At 38.2% G+C, this 20,109-nt stretch overlaps 1 protein-coding gene across 6 annotated transcripts in view; it reads left to right on the top strand.

The window, feature by feature from the left end:
* The window catches only part of TBC1D1 (TBC1 domain family member 1), a 296,435-nt gene extending 285,118 nt beyond the window's left edge, over window positions 1–11,317 (top strand). For all 6 annotated transcript variants that reach the window (XM_027836200.1, XM_027836195.1, XM_027836197.1 and 3 more), the window contains one exon: window positions 9,128–11,317. In XM_027836200.1, the coding sequence (XP_027692001.1) occupies window positions 9,128–9,331 (204 nt within the window). In that variant the 3' untranslated portion in view covers window positions 9,332–11,317. The remainder of the gene's footprint in view (window positions 1–9,127) is intronic.
* Window positions 11,318–20,109: the final 8,792 nt, after the last annotated feature.

Raw genomic sequence — 20,109 nt, forward strand, 5'->3', positions numbered from 1 at the left:
TCATAGTTACCTGTACATGTGACTTATCCTTCATACTAATCTATAAACTGCATAAGTATTGGAACTATTTTATCAAAGTTCCTTGCAGAGTGCTCTGCACACAGTAGATACTTAATAAATGTTTTTTTAAAATTGAATTGAATATACATTTTGGAAAGAGTCTAGTATGTTGGCATAGAATTGTAGTCATAGCTCTGCCAGTGACTTGTTCTGTGCCTTTGGACAAAGCACTTAAATCTCTCAGTTTCTTCTTCTATAAAATGGGGGTGATAATACCATTCTATTTACTTTTCAGGATTCTTGTGAAGATCAAATGAGATAATGTCTGTAAAAACACAAGGAAGAAGTGTAAAATCCTATGCAAATGTATGGAGGTATTAATATTGTATAAGGAGTTTTCAGCATCAGTGAAAAGCTTTTTATGGGAAAACATCTTTTTCTTTAATCCACTGAGAGACATTTTTCATAATTTTACAGTGTATATGAAATAAATTAGTAGTCTTATTCAAGATCTTTGTAATTCAAATCATAATAGTTAGTCTCTTGGCTGAGACTTATTTATCAATGAGAACAGAGGACCTGATGTTGCAGTTGTCTCAAAAACTGAAAAAACAAATCTACTGTGAAGACCACCCCTTTCAAGCAAAGTTCAAGTACTGGCCATATCTACATCAGTTGGTGTGGGTTTGTTTTTTTGTTTGTTTGTTTTTTGTTCTTTTTTTAGTGCAAGATCAAGGACAATTTTAAAAATATTTCTTAGGGCACATTCTAAGACAAATTCCTGTAATTGATTTGTTTTTGAAGGATTGAGCTATTATGACTGCATAGAAATCACTATAAATACTTAGGGCTCCTGAAGTATCATCAGAGTTCCTGGACTCTAGTGACAAAGTCCTAATCCTTCATGGGGAATTTAGGGTCAACAATAGGAACTAGCCTGTGAGCCTGTGTGCATTTAGGGCGGCAGTTTAAGATGAACCCAAAACAAACGTTCATTTCACTGTGGCGTGGTATCATGGAGCCATTTTTAACAAAACAAACATCTAGAACTGAAATAAGCATTTCGGTTCATAGGTTAGTTTTATTTGGCAAAGTTCATGCGACCAGGGTATCAGGGAAATGTTGGTAATCCTTCTGTGAGGGTGGCAATTCAGAAAAGCTCAGATCGACACCTTTTGCAGGAAAGGCTTAGGCACTAAGTCATCAGCAGGAGCAACAGCATTTTTCTGTAGTTTTTTTCTTTTTTTTAGCTAACTAGAGAAAGCGCACCTATGTATGCATTGTTAGTGTGAAGTTTAATTAATATCCACATAAGCCATAGAACCTTAGAGCTAAAAGAAAGCCATCAGCAATAAGCATTTATTAAGCTCCTACTGTGTGCCCAACTGGGCTAAGTGCTGGACATGGTCTTGTCCAAAACCCTCATTTTATAGAGGAAGACACTGAGTTTTTTTTAAAAAGATATCGCTGCTTCATGGCAGACCTGGAACTAGATGCCATCTTGTCCAGTACTCTCTATTTCTTCATATATATATGTATGTGTGTATTGTACTCTCAGTCAATTAGCAAGCATTTGACATTAAGTATCCACTTTATGTCAGACACTGAGATACAGTGAGAAAAAAGACAGTGCATTTCCTGAAGGAGATTCGTTATTGGGGTAAATGTGTACACACATCAGGGAATGGGAAGGGCTAGAAGCTAAGGGGATCAGGAAAGAAACCTTTTGTAGGAAGTCGCCCTTGGGTTTGCTTTTGAAAGTCACCAGAGGTTCCAAGAGGCAGAGGTGAAGAGGGAGTGAATTCCAGGCATGGGTAACAGCTTGTGTGCAAAGACACTGAGAGAGAAGATGGAATGTGATATGTGAGAAACCAGAAGAACTCCACGTTGGCTGTATTATGCAAAGCACAAAAGGGAATAATGGCTTTCACTGACAAATAATGACTGGAAGAAATAGGTAACCAGTGCTGTTTATTGAGTAGGGTTGTGACAAGGGCACTGCTCTGCTTTAGAAATGTCGTATTTGGCCCATGGGGCGGGGAAGGGCTCAGAGAAGGGGAGAACTTGGGAGAGACTGTTTCAATAGCCCAGGCAAGAGGTGATTAAGCTCTTAAAGGATCATGTGTTCCATTTCTTTTATAACCTTCATAATGGCTAATACAGTAGATGTTCAGTAAGTATTTAAGTGGTTTATTTGCTGCATTTTTTTCCAAATAGGAAAACCCTTTTATCCATCCATTTAATGGATGGCTGTTTATTTTCTAAAGCTAGTTTTAGAATGTAAATTACTAGGGCCAGAGATTTTATCATTTCTCTTGGTTTTTATAGTACCATATATGAGGCCATTTTGTAGTAGGTACTATTAATGATGTTGATTTGGTCATTGAGACACTTCAATTTATCCTGTTGGTTGGCCAACTAAGAGCCTACTGTGTGCCTAACACTGCTAGGTAGGTCTTCCAGAGAACATAAAATAGATACCATGGTCTCTATCCTCAACTAGCATACAATCTGAAAAAATAAGACGTACGTGCCCAACAAGACATAGTACAGTTAATTGCTGAATTGTGCACAACAAATGTAAGTGCTATAATGAACTCAGAGATGTATCATTGTGGGCTGGAATAATGGAAAGTCCTTAAAGAATGAGTCAGGTGTCAACGTATTACAGTGTGTTGGGTTTTTTTTTTTTAACCACACACCAAACATAAGCAACCTCTGCCTGATAGCATCACTATTGATGCTTGGGGGTGGATGGGAAAATGATACTAGGTGGTAGGGAGAAGGTGGAACCACTCAGCTTTTATTTGGCCTTGATTTTTCTCTTCCAAGGAGACTAGAAAGGGCAAAACAAAAATAGATGAATACCCTAATACTAATACTAATACTAATACAAATACGAATACTAATAAATAGATGAAACCCAAGTTAAGGAAGAATATAATAACAGGGTACCTAGATGCTCTTGAGCAATTCAAATCACTAGTCTCAAACAAACCACAATCCAGAGCATGAAAGGAATTGTAGGGTGTGTTTGCTGAGCCAGTTATCAAATTTCAATCCTTTGAAAAATTATAAGGAGCAGGATAGGTGCAGTGGAAAAGTGCAGACGGTAGGCCAGAGATTTTGACTTCGATACCCAGCAAAATTCTAGCAGGTATTATTAAAGGAATGGTAAGTGAGCATATAGAAAGGAAGCAATAACCCAAAAGAGTAAGTATGACTTCATCAAGAATATGTTATGTTATACTAACCTTATTTCTCATTTGGTAGACCTATTAAGTCAGGGGAATACTGTAGAAATAACTCACTTAGATTTTAGCTAAGAATTTCGAATAGTCCCTCATCCTATATGGGTAGAAAAAAATGGAGAGATGAGGGCAAGCTTAACAAGCATATATACACATTGATTTGGAGCTGGTTGAATAATCCCACCCGATAGCTCAACAGCAATCTAGAAAAAAGTCTCCAATGTCATGCACGTGTCCTTGGGACTTGACCTAGGCCATGTGTGTGCTATTTAGTATTTTCATCAAAGACTTCAGTAAGATCTTAGATGATGTCGGAGGCATGACTCTAATACCAGCTTCCTCTTAATTCAGGTTCCATGTTGGGACAAACTGAGGCACTCACAGGTCACTGATCATTTAACATAAAGAGGTTTCTTTTTCGTTAACACAGCAAGGATACCCGATGTCAACCAGACCGAACCAGCCTCTCACTTGTGGGTGTCCAGAGCCAAACAGAGCAGGCTAGAGACAAGAGAGTCAGGAATCAAATAGGAGTTTAATATCAAAGTGAGGTAAACAGCTTACAAGCTAGGAGAGGATTTACATACAGGTGCCAGAGCTCCATCCCTAGTGGGGGGGACCCAAGGCATTGGGGAGATCTCAAAACTTGTACCAGTGGTTGTGCAGTGAGCTGTAGCCCTGACAATGAGGGGTAACAGCAAAATGTGACAAGTATGATTCATAGTAGGGCGTCGTGACCAGAACATGTCTGAGCTCAGAGAACATCTGGTGCTGGTCAAAGTAATACAATAATTATGTGATTTTGCCAGATGAGATCATCCAGAGGGTGAGTGCAAAGGATTTTTGTTATGCCAAGCTCAGGGCACGTCCTGCTTCCTGGGCCTTACCGCTAGAAAACAGGGTGCAGTGGCACTTAACTTTTCTGGAAGTGATCCCCCTTGTCTCCCTCTGGATGGAAATGTGTCTGGTGAAAAGGACAGGGGAAAGTAACTTTTGTGGTCTTGGGCACCCACCAGTATGTCTGGGGCTTTTTTCTGCCCCTAGATGAACAGGAAACTGTGTGAGAGAAACCAAGGCCAATCAGGTCCCAGGGGCAGCTTTGCCTTCTTTAAGATAAAGGTTCTCTCTGTTGTGGGTGGGAAAAATGTGTGTCAGGGAGATGCTGGCCCTCTCATAAGATGCCATGCTTATCAAATAGGCTCGTAGCTCAAAACTCAAAGATCAAGAACACACCCAAAAAGATCCTCATAGGCTAGAACAGTGAGCCAAACTTGATGTGGCAAATTTAACAATAAATTTAAACACAGAGGATCACAGGTTTAGAGATGAAAGGGGCCTTAACTAAATCCAATCACCTCATTTTATATATGAGAAACTGAGAGTCTAAAAAGCTTAATTGACTTTTTAAAAATTAATAATTTTATTGAAAACGTTGAACGTTAATCAGTACAAGCATCTAAACTTTAGTAACTACCTACAGTTAATTTAATGAGTTGTTTCTGGTATTACTCATGAGCAGTTTTGCTTGTACAGGGCTAAAGAGAAGTAGGTCTGCCATGTAGAATGAAGGCTTAAAGTTCTAGATTGATTTTTGAAGTAGAGACATGTTTGACTTAACCTGACAATCTCAACAACACAAAACATACCTGAGAACCAAGAAAAAGTGAAAAAGTTTTCTGAATAGTTGTTTAGAAAATCCTGTGTATCCTGTGTATTTTACTTGTAGGAAAAGCCCCTCAGTTCTCATTTCAAATGTATTTTTTTTATTTTTAATATTTTTATTCTGAATGTAACACCAAATAAAACAGTTAATATACAGAGTAGAACAGAAAAAGATGGTATTTGAGACTGTGAGTCTATTATTCATAGTTTTTTTCTTATAAGTAGATAATAAACTTAACATGTCTTTTTCAAAGCTGTTGCTTCTCCTTGTTTCCCTCTAATCTACTTTGTGTTCTTTTCTGTGCATTTAAAAAAATGTTTCAATGTCCTTTTCATTTTCTTTTCTTTCTTCTCTAAGTAGCTCTTTTGATCACCTCCCCTTTCCTTTCCCTCACTCATCCTCAAATTGGAAAAAAAATTGTTACAAATATGCATAATAAAATAAATTCTCATGAAAATGCCTGCCTCATTTTGTACCTTGGGGCCATCACTTTTCTGAAGAGCAGGAGAATGCTTCATCATCCGTCTTCTGAAATCGGTGTTGGTCATTTCATTGATTAGAGTTCTTTCCAAGCTTTTCATTTAAAATGCCATTATTGTATAAGTATATGTTTTTCTTTTAATTGATCTTAATTATTTAACTACCTTAACTCCAGTTTCCTCATTTGTAAAAAAGGGAATAATTCTTCCGGCCTTTGCTACTTGCCTCTTAGTATTACTATGGGACCTTTTACTAATTCCCTTCAAGCTCTTGCCCCCCAAATTACCTTTCAGCCTTATATTCACTTTGTACATATTTTGTGTCTGTGTTATTTTTGCATATGCTTTCTTCTCCAATAGAACATAAGTTCTTTGAGGGAAGAGACTATTTCATTACTGTATAGCGGCTAGTACAGTGCCTGGGACATAGGAGTCAATAAATATTGATTGATGATCAAATAAGACAATGTGTAGTAATAAGAATGTTGGTGTTTCCTTCTATGAGACAAATAGTATCTTAATAACCAAACCAGGGAGATAAGTCAGAGAAAGAAAATTATAGCCCCCTATCTCTAATGAATGTTGATGCAAAAATATTAAATGAAGTATGAACTTAGAGGCTAATGTAGGATATTAAAAAGAATATATATCCTGACCAACTTTTATTTATACCAGGATCACAGGATTAGAGGTCAATATTAGGAAAACTATAAACATATAATAGACCATAGTAGTAACAAAAAAATTAAAGTTATGCAATTTTATCAACAGTTCAACAAACAAGCTTCATCATTTTTATATTAAAAATACCAGAAAGCAGAATAATAAGTGGTCCTTTCCTTAATAGGTTAAACAGTATCTTAAAACCAAGAGTTACTATTATCTGTAATTGGTAATCATTAGAGGCCTTTATAGTAAGATCAGGGATAGAACAATTTTTGTCCAGTGTCCCCATTAATATTTGTCAATGTTTCTAGAAAGTCTCTCTATAACAATACAAGAAAAATAAATTATGCAAATAAGTCCAGGCAAAGAAGCAGAATTGTTGCTTTTGCAGATTATTATGGTTTAGAAAACCCTAGAGATTCGAATAAAAATTAATGGAAATAATAACTTCAGTAACAAAGCAGAACATGAAATAAAGCCATAAATATTGTTAGCCTTTCTGTACATTATCAGTAAAACCTAGCAGAGAGGGGGGAGAAATCAATTGAAATTTACTACAGAATGTACAAAAAATCTGGGAATCCACTTGCTAAGACACACATGGGAATTATATTAATGCAATTACAAAACATTGTGGAAATAAAGGAAGATTTAATAACTGGAGAGGAATTAATTGCTTATGGCCGAAATGTCCTGATATAACTAAAATGATCCTATTACCTAAATTACAGATTTGGTAACATACCAAGCTGCCAAAAATTGCTTTATAGAACTAGACCAAACTATAACAGAATTAGTCTGGAAGAACAAAATTTCAAGAATCTCAAGGGACATAATGGGGGGAAAAGTGGGAAGGAAGGGGGTCTAGCAACACCAGATCTCAAACTATACTACAAAACTCTAAGCATAAATCATTTGGTACTTCTTGAAAAAGAGATAAGTTGATAAGTGGAACAGATTAGGTATAGATCCAGAAGCAATTAAACCGTAGCAGCATAGTATTTAATAAACTGAAGGACCCAAACTACTGAGATAAGTTTGACAAAAATAACTGGAAAATATGACTGCAATCTGGCAGAAATTAGGCTTAGATCAAAGCTCCCATGATATGCCACAATAAATTTCAAATAATTACATGACCTAGATGTACAAGTTCATAAAATAAGCAAATTTTTGGAGAATACAAAGAGATAGCTTTCATAACATGAATTTGAAAAAAAAACTTTTTGTATAAATAAACAGTGCAGTTAGACTTAGGAGGAAAGCAATTAACTTGGAAAAACTTTGCAGCGTAGTTCTCTGATAAACGTCTAATAGCCAAGATATGTAGGGCATTGATACAAATATACATGAACAAGAGTCATTCCCCAACAGATGAATAACCAAAGGATATGAATAAGCATTTCTCACAGGAAGAAATTCAAGCAGTCAATAACCATATGAAAAACTAATAACAGCAAATTAAAACAAATTATGTTCCCTTCCCTGCCCTTAACTTTGGTAAAAATGACAGAAAAGGAAAATGGCAGTTGTTGGAGAGGATATGAGAAGACAAACACACTAATGCACTGTTGCAAGGGCTTTCAAGTGGTCTACCTATTCTAAAAAGCAATTTGGGACTTTACCCAAACAGTCACCAAATTCTTCATACCTTTTAACCCAATGATACCACTACTAGGCATCTGCATCAAAGACATAGAAAAAGGATACAAATGTACCAAAAATATTTTTAATGGGTACAGAATTGGAAACCAAGTTAGTGACCATCAGTTGGGAAAAGGCTGAAGAAATTATGGCACATAAATGTAAGTGGTATGTTATCATCCAAGAGAAATCTGGGAGCACTTGTATGAACTAATGCAAAGTGAAGTGAATAGAACCAGGAGAACTATTTATAGAGTGTGACCATTCAAAACTCCCTAAGTCTGATGATGAAGCCTGCCTCTCTCTTGTTGTTTGCAGACTGAGATGTACATTTTCAGACATCGCCAATGCAACACAAGTTTGTTTTGCTTCGCTGACCAAGGCCTTTATTGGGGAGGGGAAGATGTAGTAAATGTGATTTTTAAAAATTAAAAGATATTAAAAAATAAAAGACTTTAATGAGACATTTTTCAAATACACAGAAGGGGGGGGGGGGGGGGGGGGGGGGGAATGTGTTCAGAAGGGGACCTAGATATAAGCAGGGCCCTGATGGTATACATGTTAAATTGAATATATGTTTTCTAGAATTGTACTGGATTCATGGTTTCACATATATTTGTATATAGGAAATGAATATATCTGAATATATAGAAATATATATGTAGAGAGTATAGAGTATTTATGGAAACAAACATAAATTTCATATATGAACCTGTTTTCTGATGTTTGTATATAGAAATGAATGTATTTGATTATTTTCTAGTTTATAATACTTATTTTTAAAAATAGTAATGATAATGTGATAGCTGACAATCAATGGGGGGATGGGGTCAGGGAGGAGGGAATAACCATATCAAAGCCAGCAGCCAGAATCTGCTCAGCATAGAGGCTTCGGCACAGTGTGATAATTCATCATGGTCCTAAATGATCCAACAAAAGATTATTTCAGAAAGAATCTGTGATTCTAAGGCAAGGAGATGTGTAATACAATTTAAAAAGGTTTCCATAAAAAATGGTTTAGATTGTTTTTAAGGATGTGCTTAAAGGAGTAAACTTCATTTATCTGGAAAATTCATTTAAGTGAAACGTCTGATTTCATTACAGAGCCAATGGATGAAGGGCTATTGTAATTGAGATGCCTGGTTGAAAAGTTAAGTCATTTCGGCTGTTGACTATGTGAATATAAAACCTCATTCATCCCCATAAATTTAGTAAAACAGAAAGTAGATGACGGGTAAAAATAGATAGCTTAAAGTAACATGTGTTCCGTACACTACACACACAAACCAGTTTCCCAGTTGGTTAGAGCATCAGTCAGTCTCTGTATCTAGGTACCACAGTGATGTGGCCCTAAGACTTAGGGGAATTAATGTTCCCTCTCCTCTTCCTTCAGGTGATAAAAGTTCTTTTTCTTAACCTTCCAGGTGGCAAATGGGAAGATCCAAAGCCTTGAAGCCACCATTGAGATTCTCATGGCCAACGAGAACAAACTGAAACAGACAGCTTTGGCTTTAGAACTGGAAAGATCAGCCCTTCTGCAGACGGTGGAGGAGCTACAGAAAAAAGCAGCTGAGCTGGGGAATGGAGATCCTAGTCTTGCCAAGCCAGAGCTCACAGAAGACAACTAATGGCCGGCTGCCCTTAGTGATTGGATGAGCTCCCCCCTAAAAAAGGGACAAGGGAAAAACTACCTAGTCAGCATCACCATGAGGGCTTTCGCACCATCTGCACGAATGTCCATGCCTTAGCCAAGTGAGACAGACAAGGGAATTGGATGTAGTAGAGAGAAACATGTTTCTCAGGGAGGAAACTCTTGCTTTTGTTATCATGGAAAGTCTTGCCTAAAACAAATGCAGTTTTTTAAAAAAGTTGGGAGGAGGAGAGATGTTCAATTACTTTTTTTCCTTCTTAGTCCCTAAATCTTCTATATCCCCATCCATGCCGTTTACTATACTCTAAAGATTTAGATAGCCCTTTGATATGAATAAATGCACTTTTATGTTATAATGTATTCCTGCATTGTACTTCAGTACCCCCACATGCAAAATAATATGCAAAATGCGGTTTTTCCAAAATAAGACGGGATGGAGGTGCTTCCTTTGGTGGGGATCATGGTGGATCAGCCCTTGGAAGTAGTTTTCTGTGGTCAAACCCTTGGCATCACTCATGGGGTAACTCTTCTCCTGAGCACATCTGGGGCACTGTTCATCCATGTTATAAATGACAGACAACCTTTGGAGCTGTCTGAGGTTATTTGTGAAACTCCAGAATCTTAGGTTTGATTGTTAATCCTTCATATTTGGGGGGAGGGATTTTTTTTTTATAAACATATTTTATTAAAGGGTTTTTGTTGTTGTTGTTGACTGTTAATCCTCTATCCCTTTAGTACTGCTGACCAACCTAGATGATGATTTCGTTTCATGGAAATAGCATAATTTTAGAGTCTGCCAAATACTTCTGACTTTGCCAAATGTATCTGACATTTACAGCTTTGTGTAGTGGGTTTATCTCCATATTGTAAAGTGTCATTTATTTATTTATGCATGGCTGTACCATGTGATACAGCCTAATGCCCCTGCATTTATGTGTATTTCATTCCTTGGAAAACAGTATTCTCAGATATTTTCAGACATAATAGGGAACTCAATTGCCTTTTAAGCGTACCACAATTATTATAATAATAATTTAACATTCACATAGCCCTTCATGGTTTACGAAGTACTTTCCCATGACATTGTCCTGTTAGACAGTTAACATTATGAGTGTTATTCCCATTTTAAGTATGAGGAAACTGAGACTCAGAAAAGTTCAGTGATTTGCCTATTGTCACAGAACTAGTAATCTTCAGAATCAGGACTTAAATTGAATTCTCCTGACTACAGGTTCAGTATACTTGCCACCATACTATACTATCTCTCCTGCCTGTACTACTTCTCCCCCCTACCCCAATGTAACAAAATAAAATGACGTTAGATATATGTCTTCCTTAAAGTATACCTTTCAACTTAGTCTCTGTGTTGCAAAGGACTCCTTCACATTGCAAAAGTAATTCTCAGGATAAAAATATACTTTGTGTGAAAATGCCCATGGAAACTTGATTATTTTAATATCACATAGGGTCTCCCAAAGACTTATCTTTAAAAAAAAAAGTATTGACTATAAAATAAATAAAGCATTAAGTTTGAGGAGGGACAGTGGAAGTTTAAATCACTTCCCTTTTTTGTTTTAATGTATATATAATTTATATTTGATCCTTACATTTTGAAAGCACAGCACATCTCTCCTGTGCCAGAGAGGAGTCCTTCTGACTCTCCCTGGGTCAATTGGAAAAGAACCTTTAGAGAAAAAAGCCTGGGGTATTAAAAAAAAAAAAGAGTTGCAGACTTGGACTCATTGTAGATATTGCGTACCTGCCATTTCAGTAAGAGACAGAAGTTTTGTTCCTTCTGCTCTCGTCCTCCTGAGAAAACTCCCAGGAGTCTGTTCCTACTGGGGGCTTCTTTCCCCATTATTCATTTTATGCTCTGAATGTAATATCCAGTCATTTTGATACCCCACTACTCAAGTACATTGACTTTAGGTTAAGGAAACAATAAAACAATGAACCATTCTCACCAGTGTTCATGTGTGTTTTTTCTTCTTGTTCTTTGTCTTGTCTTGATTTGGATTTTTAAGCCCAGTAATAGAATGCCATAAGAGTTCCTTAGGGGTCAAAGGAGTCTTTCAGAATTAGGAGTGGAAATATTGCAAATATTGCCCTTTCCTGTCTCTCCTCAGCTTGTCCCTTGCCTCTCTGTCTCTCCCCTGCATCCCAAAGCTTCCTCCCTTCTTGTAATAATTTTTGCAATGTTTATATTGGGGTGGAGGAAAGAGTGGATGCATCAGGTGAGCATCATAAACTCCTTAATTTAAAGCATCCACCTGACCCCAAAAGGCAGGTCAGGGAATGTTCGGGTCTCCTACCATAGTTCATTTGTTCAGTCTGCCAAAAAAAAAATGAAAAGCCTATTATGTTCCTGGGACTGCCATGTTCTAGGGGAGGTAAAAGACAAGCTTCCAGTTCCTTGCTTTGCTCTGATCCATATCCATCTTTGGGAGTGGAAACCAAATGAGGGATTGTTTCCTGAATTTCAGTAACTAAGGTAGCCCTAAGGATTTAAAACTGGAGGACGTCTTCAGTGAGGAAGCCATGTGGTTGAATCTGGAGGGCACTGAGTTTTGACAGGATCTGTGCTGCTTGTTTGGAATTTTCAAGTTGTGCTATGCTTTCTCACTGACTTTACTTTCTTTGCTTTGCAAAAACCCTATCATAGACAGTAATACTTGGGGGAAATCAGATCATTACACAGAGTCATAGAATCCTAATGCTAAAACTGCCCTTAAAGGACGTCCAGACCAACTTCCTGCTCTATTAAACATGACTTGCTTTTCAGTTCCCCCACTGGAAGGTTTTCCCTTTTTTAATGTTCTTTCCTGACATTTCTGGAAATGATCAGAACTGGAGAGAAACTGAAAAGTTTTTGTTACAGGTCTGTCTGTGATTTCAGTTATGGTACAGACATTTTCCTGTCACACACCTGTCACCAGGGTACCCAATTTTGGCGATTCCAATTGTCAATACTGACAAAAAGCGTTAACTTTCCTGTGGTCTAGGCTCAGACCCATCTTCCTATCTCCAGACATTAGTGGTAGGTGGTGGTGATGGAAAGTTCCACTCATGTGGCAGAGGACCTTTTGACATACAGGTGAGCTGGCTAGTTTAGAAACACTTTGCCAACCCAGGCACATCTGTGTTTGAATGTGCTATTACCTGTCCTTGACCTTAGGCAGGATCTTGGTGATGCTGTGCCTAGCAAACTATATAGTTGAGTAAGGTAGAGAGGAGCTGAATTGTACGGATGTATTGGAAGTAGAAATCCTGTGAATCACTTCATTTTACAATGGTAATGCCCATTTCTTAGGACAACTACAAACAGTCCAGACAAGCTGATACAACTTTAAGTGTTATTCTTCCTGGTAGAGGAAAATAGTTGTTTTTTTAAATCTTACACCTTCAAAGCCACATCATTCCAACTGTTGCTGCTTTTCTCTCATTCTAAACTTTAACATATCCCAATTTTTATTCGTTCTTTATTTTGTTGTTTTCCTCCCTGTTTTCCTTGATTTTTTTTTTATCCCTCTAAACCCTTTGGTTATATTTCTGCTGCTAAGTCTCCTGTAACAGATAGGAAAAAAAAATAGCACTTTGCTTTTTTTTTTTTTTTTATTTTTTTGTTGCTTTTTGATGAGGCAGTTGGGGTTAAGTGACTTGCCCAAGGTCACACAGCTAGTAAGTGTAAAGTGTCTGAGGCCAGACTTGAACGCAGGTCCTCCTGACTCCAAGGCCGGAGTTTTATCCACTGTGCCACCTAGCTGCCCCCTGCACTTGCTTTTAAGTTCTTTTCACCTAGGCATGATGTAAGATGGCATTCTGGAAATGGTTCTAGGGATAGAAACAGGGAGGCCAGGGTATTCATAGCTACAGTGGACAATATTGGTCAACGTTAGGGTTTCAATCTGCCCAATTTTATATGTATATGTGTATGTGTGGGGTGGGGGGAGAGAGAGAGAGAGACAGAGAGACAGAGAGAGAGAGAGAATGAGATCTTCCTTTGGTTCCAATTGTTTGATAAATTTTCTTGTTCCTTCTTAGTCTTCTTTATCAACTCATTATACATCTCCCAGCCCTCAAGTGTAGGTATCCCAAAGTTATATCCAAGACCCTATTTTTCTCTCTACTTTTTGTGTTTTCATCTGACAGTGGCTTCCATATCCAACCTTAATCACCCCCTTGAACCCTAGTCCCAAAGCTCTAACTGCCTGCCCTACACCTCTACCATAAGTCCCATGGACACCTCAAACTCATGACACCCAGCTGAGGGATTGCTGACACACAGTATGGACAGGATCCAAAAAGATCTCAAAGGGGTAAAGAATTGGACTGAATCTATAAGGTGAAATTCAGCAGGAACAAATGGGAAGTCTTAAGCTGGGCACAAAGAAACCACTTTAAATACTGAACAAAGAATCTTGAAAAAGATTCTTCTGAAAAACAAGAAGCTTGAAAAAGATCTGGAAGTTTCAGTGGACGGCAAGCTCAATAAATGAGTCAGTTGTGTCCTGTGGCAGCTTAAAAAAAGGCTAATGCTTATCTTGAGTTACATTAAGATGCAACATGGCTAGAATTCCAGTCAAGGTGTCAGCATGAAAAGATATAGTTCTCCCCCACATATATACCCTAGCAAAGATCTAAAACATCATGTCAAATAATGGTTAAGAAATTCAAAGAGAGGGGCAGCTCAGTGGCATAGTGGATAGAGCACTGGCCCTGGAGTCAGGAGGACCTCAGTTCAAATCTAACCTGAGACACATGACACTTACTAGCTGTGTGACTCTGGGCAAGTCACTTAACCCCATTGCCTAGCCAAAAAAAAAAAAGAAAGAAATCTAAAGAGAATCAGTGGTAAGATCCATCTTGCACAAAAGGACAGCTGGTAGGTCAGTCTCACCAGGGAAACAAATGAAAAGACACTTGAAAACTACAGTGAGGGTGGGAAGGAGAGTCAGAGTCAATAAATATTTATTATGAACCTACTATACGCCAGGCACTGTGCCTAAGCACCAGGGATACAAAAAAAAGCAGAAGACAGTCCCTGCCCTCAAGGAGCTCACTATCTAATGGGGGAGACAACACATAAAAAGCTGAAGGTGTAGGGAGTGGAATGAGGGGCACAGTTACCATCCTTAAGTAGTGGAGGATCTGGTTGGAGGAGCAGGAATCCGAGGGCTCGAGCAGGAAAGCTCCAAAGTGGTTGGAATTCAGCATCCCTCTGACTTGGAGGGGCAGGGTAGAGGTGGAGGAAGGGGAGCTCCAGCAGTCAGAGCAGAATGCCTGACGCACGGCTGGAAGTCCCCAGAACTCTGACTTGAGGATCTTGAAGACCACAGGATTCTGATCACGGATGATCAAGGGGGTCTTCAAAATTGCCAGCGCTCTAAGGCCAGATACACCAGGGTAGATGGGAGCCAATGAAAGGAAATTGAGGTCCAGACCAAACAGGGTTTGAACAGGTCATCCAAGAGTGGAGAAGAAGGCGGGAGCCTTGGTCCTGGTCTCAAACCAGGAAATGAGGCTGGAGATGTGAGTAAACACAAGATAATGCTGGATACCAAGGAGAAATATTAAGGGTCAGAAGATGCCCCAAAGGTAACAGTGGAAGAAAGGAGCAGCTCCACAGCAATTGGGGGTTGGGGGTGGGGGAAATAGAGGGGAAATTAAGTGAAATAATAGCTCTGGGAGGAAAATAAATAACTTAGGATAGAAATTGGAAAAAACATAAATAATGCATTCCCAGAGAATTAGGATGGACTAAAAGAAATCAAGGACTCCATGAGATAAGAAGTATTAGAACCAACTAAAAAGATTTGGGGGAAAAAAACAGAAGGGACTGTAACCACCAGAAACAACTGACCGGGAAACAGGTCAAAGAGAGATAATTAAAGAATCAGTAGATTCCCCAAAAACTATGACCAAACCCCGCCCCCAATCTAAAATTTAAGAATCAGAAATGAATATTGCCCAACCAATCACCAAAATAGAAACTCTGAAAATCAAAAGCTTAACAGATTTGGTAGCAAAAAAAAAAAATTGATAAATAAAATTAGGAACTATTTTTTAAAAAACAAATAGATGAAATGGTTACCTAATCTGATAAAACAGAGAAACAAAATCTAATTGCCTCTAACAAAAGACAAAAAGAAATGAACAAGGAAATGAAAAGGAAATAAGGGAAAATATTAGAAGTGATTCTGGCAAATTATGTGGCAACAAAATCGACAAATGAAACAGATATTTATAAAAATACTTGGATTAACAACAATAAATAGATAATTTAATCCAATTCAAAACAGAAATTGAGCAAGTTATAAATTCCCCAAGAAACTTAGGACCATGAGATAGATTTACAAATGAATTCTATCAAAAGGTCAAAACATGGGGCAGCTAGGTGGAGCAGTGGATAGAGCTCTGATCTTGGAGTCAGAAGTACCTGCATTCAAATTTGGCCTCAGACACTTGACGCTTACTAGCTGTGTGACCCTGGGCAAGTCACTTAACCCCAATTGCCTTACAAAAAAAAAAAAAAAAGGTCAAACTATAACCAATCCAATTTACATAAATTGTTTGCAAAAATATTAAAAGAGATCCTACAAATTCCTTCTGTGAAACAAAAATAGTCTTATAAATTAAGAAATAGTAGGTCTCCCTATGTCACCCGGGGTTAGAAATGCAATGGTTACTATTGTTCTTCCTTTGTTTTAGAAGAGGATCAATGACATAGTATGATGTGTTGACTCATATGTATATTGGATTTAAGGGAGGCAGAGCTGCACAAAGTCGTCCACCTCACTCTCTTTTCTTTTGTTTTTTTCCTCCTTTTGGGGGACCCCTTTCATCAGAGGTTCCCAAACTTATTTGGCCTACTTCCCCTTTTCAAAAAAAATTACTCACTACCCCCCATCTACTTTCTTTAATTCTTTAATGGTTTTTTGAAATTTGCATCATTTCAAAAAATGTAAAATTTTTTTTTAAAAAAATGACATCTTAAATTTAATAATCCATTGTAAATTTGTGAGGTTTTTTCCCTGCTTTGAAATTTTGATGATGCAATATTGTGTTGTGTAACCACATAGTATCATATTATAAACAAGTCATTACATGCACATATTCCTGCTGTTGCATGGTGGACTTAACGACAATGCACAACATGCTTGCCTGCCAACACTTGCTTGTTAAGACCTGTTGGACGATTTGACCACTAATGGGTTATAACTTGCATTTTGTGTGTTTATTTGGAAAATTATGTAATATTATGACTTTAACTCTGTTACACAACAAATGAATCATGTACAAAGTTTTTCAAAATTTTCTTCTCTTCTTTCCTTACGCTTCTACCACCCCCTTATTTTTATTCAACATCCCCCAATTGCACCCCAGGATTCTACTGCCCCGCATTTTTGGGGTGGGGCAAAGGGCAGTAGCACCCACTTTGGGAATCTATACTTCAGACTTTCAAGCCAAAACTATTATTGTAATTAGCAACCTTCCTTGTGATGTCAAGGTGAGGACTTGTTAATGAGCTGAACACTATGAAAAAGAATGAGGAGCCCAATTCCCTAAGTAGAAGTGAGGCTTACCTAAGAATGTCCAGGGCAAATTGCGTTTATTAGGTGGAAAATAGACAGCAAGTGATACAGGTCACCAGCCCTTTCCTTGCCCCCCAAGTAGTGTCAAAGCTAAGATTTGAATCCAAGTCCTGGTTCTAAATCTAGTGCTCTTTCCAACACTTCAGGATTGGTATAACACACACCAAAGCCATTTCATTTTTTAAAAATTCTGTTCTCCCAGCCCTTGAATTTTTTTAGTCTCCTCTTGCATCTTCTATCACTCTGGTCTCAACTGTTCATTCTAAATCTATTTCCAACCTGTTTTTTGTTGTTCCTCCTTAACCCCAGCCTTCACATCTCTTCCACTACAGTGACCTGAAATTACCTTTGAAAAATTGGAGTAATCCTCAGAGAACTCTAAGTAGGCACGTGGTTGACCACAAGAGAGCTGCAATGACATTAGATAGATAACACCAGTAGGTATTTCCAGATGCAAAACGTTTGCATTCTGTGGTCATTTAGGTACCAACCTCATCAGGTGATGAAGATGAGAGATACACTTCAGCACCGACATTAACTCTCCCCACATCACTTGCTAAAAGATTTTTACTAAGTTTTTGCGGAGCCTCTCTCAGCCCTTGTCCATTTACCTTACCAAGTAGGTAAGGTAAACAGTTCCTACCCTCAATAAGTTTGCAAATTAGCTGGGGGTAGATGGCATATATACAGATAGTTCTTAACAAAATGAATACAAGATAATTGTAAGGGGGAGGAGGCACTAGCAACTTGGAAGAGCTCAGAAAAGGCTTTCTATAGAAGGTAACACTTGAGTTGAACCTTCAAGGACATTAGGGATTCTAAGAAACAAAGCTGAGGAGGGAGGGAGTCTATAAATGGGGGTGGGTTAGTGCAAAGATACAGGAGACAGACCGTTGCATATGAAGGTCAATTTGGCTGGACTATAGTCTAAGGGAGGGCCTGAACTTAGGTTGTAAATACATGAAAATATATAAATAATATGATAGGAGCTGATTAAGAATGTTGCCTTCGTGGGGCAGCGGATAGAGCACTGGCCCTGAAGTCAGGAGGACCTGAGTTCAAATTCGGCCTGGGACCAAACACTTGACATTTACTAGTTAAACCCAATCGCCTAATTTAAAAAAAAAAAAAAGAATGTTGCCTTTGTGCAACAAAATGCCAAGCTTTGTCAAAAATAACTAACCCTGATAGATCCAGCATGTATCTTAAATTTAAATGGCTGTTGTATTGAATGTCCATTAATGTGGATTTTCTCTAGAATGGGGTTCTGGCTTTACTGGATTAACTGCATACAGCATGTAGAAGAGAAGAAAAAAAATATCAGTGCTGGATCTATCTGATGAAGATAGGAAATTTCTGATGCCACCTTTCAGAGGACCAGATTACACTCTTTTCACTTGAGAATTCAGTCCAGGGTGAAGCAGTCAACCCGTCTGATCTTGCCTTTGCCAGGAAAATCATCTCTTATCTAAATTATCTTGAGTTATAAGGCACCTAATGGTTTGAATGTGCCTTATCTAAGAAAAGAAATATTTCATAGCAGCCATAATGTGACTGGCTCCACGTAAAAACAGATCAGTGTCAGGCAATAAGATACTGCAGAAATAGCTGGGAATGTTCATGGCTTCATAAGAAACTGGATAAAAATGACATTGCCATCTTGAAACATGTCAATGAATAGTCAAAGGAGGGGTGGTGAGTGGGTGTGAAAGAGAGAGGCAACCAGCCCGGGTAAATTTTCTTTCATTTCTAGCCTTAATTAAGTAGGTTTTTAAAAAATTCTTAAATTTTAAGGAAAAGAGGTAAATCACAATAATAACAAATCTTATATTAGGAATGTTATTTTATTTTTAAAGTTTTAATCCAAGAGGCAGCTTGACAATGAATAGTGAATTCAAATCCTGCCTCAAATATATACTGACTGACTCCAGGGATGTCCTTCAACTTCTCCGTGGCTTCATGGATAGAGTGCTGGACCAGGAATGAGGAACACTTGAATTCCAATCCAGCCTCAGATGCTTTATCTCTGTGTGATCCGAGGGATGTCACTTCACCTCTGTTTGCCTCAGTTTCCTCATCTGTAAAATGGGGATAATAATAGCACCTGCCTACCAGGGTTGTTGTGAGGATCAAATATGATAATTGTAAAGCACTTAGCACAGTGCCTGACCCACAGTAAACTCTACATAAATACTAGCTATCATCATTATTATTATAATTATTATAAACTATAGAGAAGCAGCCGATCTGCATTGGTAGAGGGAGTTTCTCACTGGGACCTACCTTTAGGGAAATATGATGTTGTAGAATGAGGAACTGAAAGATCCTTAGTCTTCTAATATTGTTATGTTCTAAATACTTGGCTTACCTCAAGCAAGCAAGGAAAAAGTATGTTTTAGCATCAATAACAAATGGAAACAAAAAGCATTTTTTGGTATCTTGAGAGAAATATCATTAACCAGGATAGTTTATAACCCACGTGTTCTGGTTTTCCAGATTTTTACCATAGCAGGAAGAGAAAGAGAACTATTTCCCCCCTAGAAGACTCTCTTTAGAAAATTGTGGCTTCCTGGAGAGTATATCTGCATAACAAGAGCAAACCTGCAAAAATGAGGGTAGCTAGACTGGGCCCCTGGACCTTCGAACTTCCCTGACCACGTTTTCTTTTAGTGCTAGGTCAGTTGGTAGTGCCCAAGGCTAGGAGGCTTGCCAGCCTACTACATGTCCCACTGGCCCTTAAGGTCCAGGCTGGTCTCAGCAAGTTCCTTGAGGCCAGGAATAGTAATTTCCACCGAAACTTGGGATTCTATATTTTTTCTAATTCCCTAATTAAACTCAACACTCAGTGGAGAGCTTGACACCCCAAATGCTATAGCGAGACAGAGAGCAGCTTGATTGCCTGGCATGTGCTAAACAAGTCAAAATGTCCACAGCTCAAAAATTACCTGGCATCTGTTACAAAGGCAAATCTTCAACCATTTTAGTATCTCCTGATAAGGCTAAGGAAAGATACGGAAATATTCTAGAATTCCCTGTACAAATCATCTTTGGGGCCTGACAGGGTGAGTGTAACTCCTCATCTCACCTTCCCCAAGGAATGCCTTGTCGCTCAGGGAGCTACTTCCTAGTCACTGAAGGAACCAAGTCTAACAATTCAGGTTCT

This window comes from Vombatus ursinus, unplaced genomic scaffold, assembly GCF_900497805.2.
Source record: "Vombatus ursinus unplaced genomic scaffold, bare-nosed wombat genome assembly UNPS02014818.1, whole genome shotgun sequence".
Classification (NCBI taxonomy): Eukaryota; Metazoa; Chordata; class Mammalia; order Diprotodontia; family Vombatidae; genus Vombatus; species Vombatus ursinus.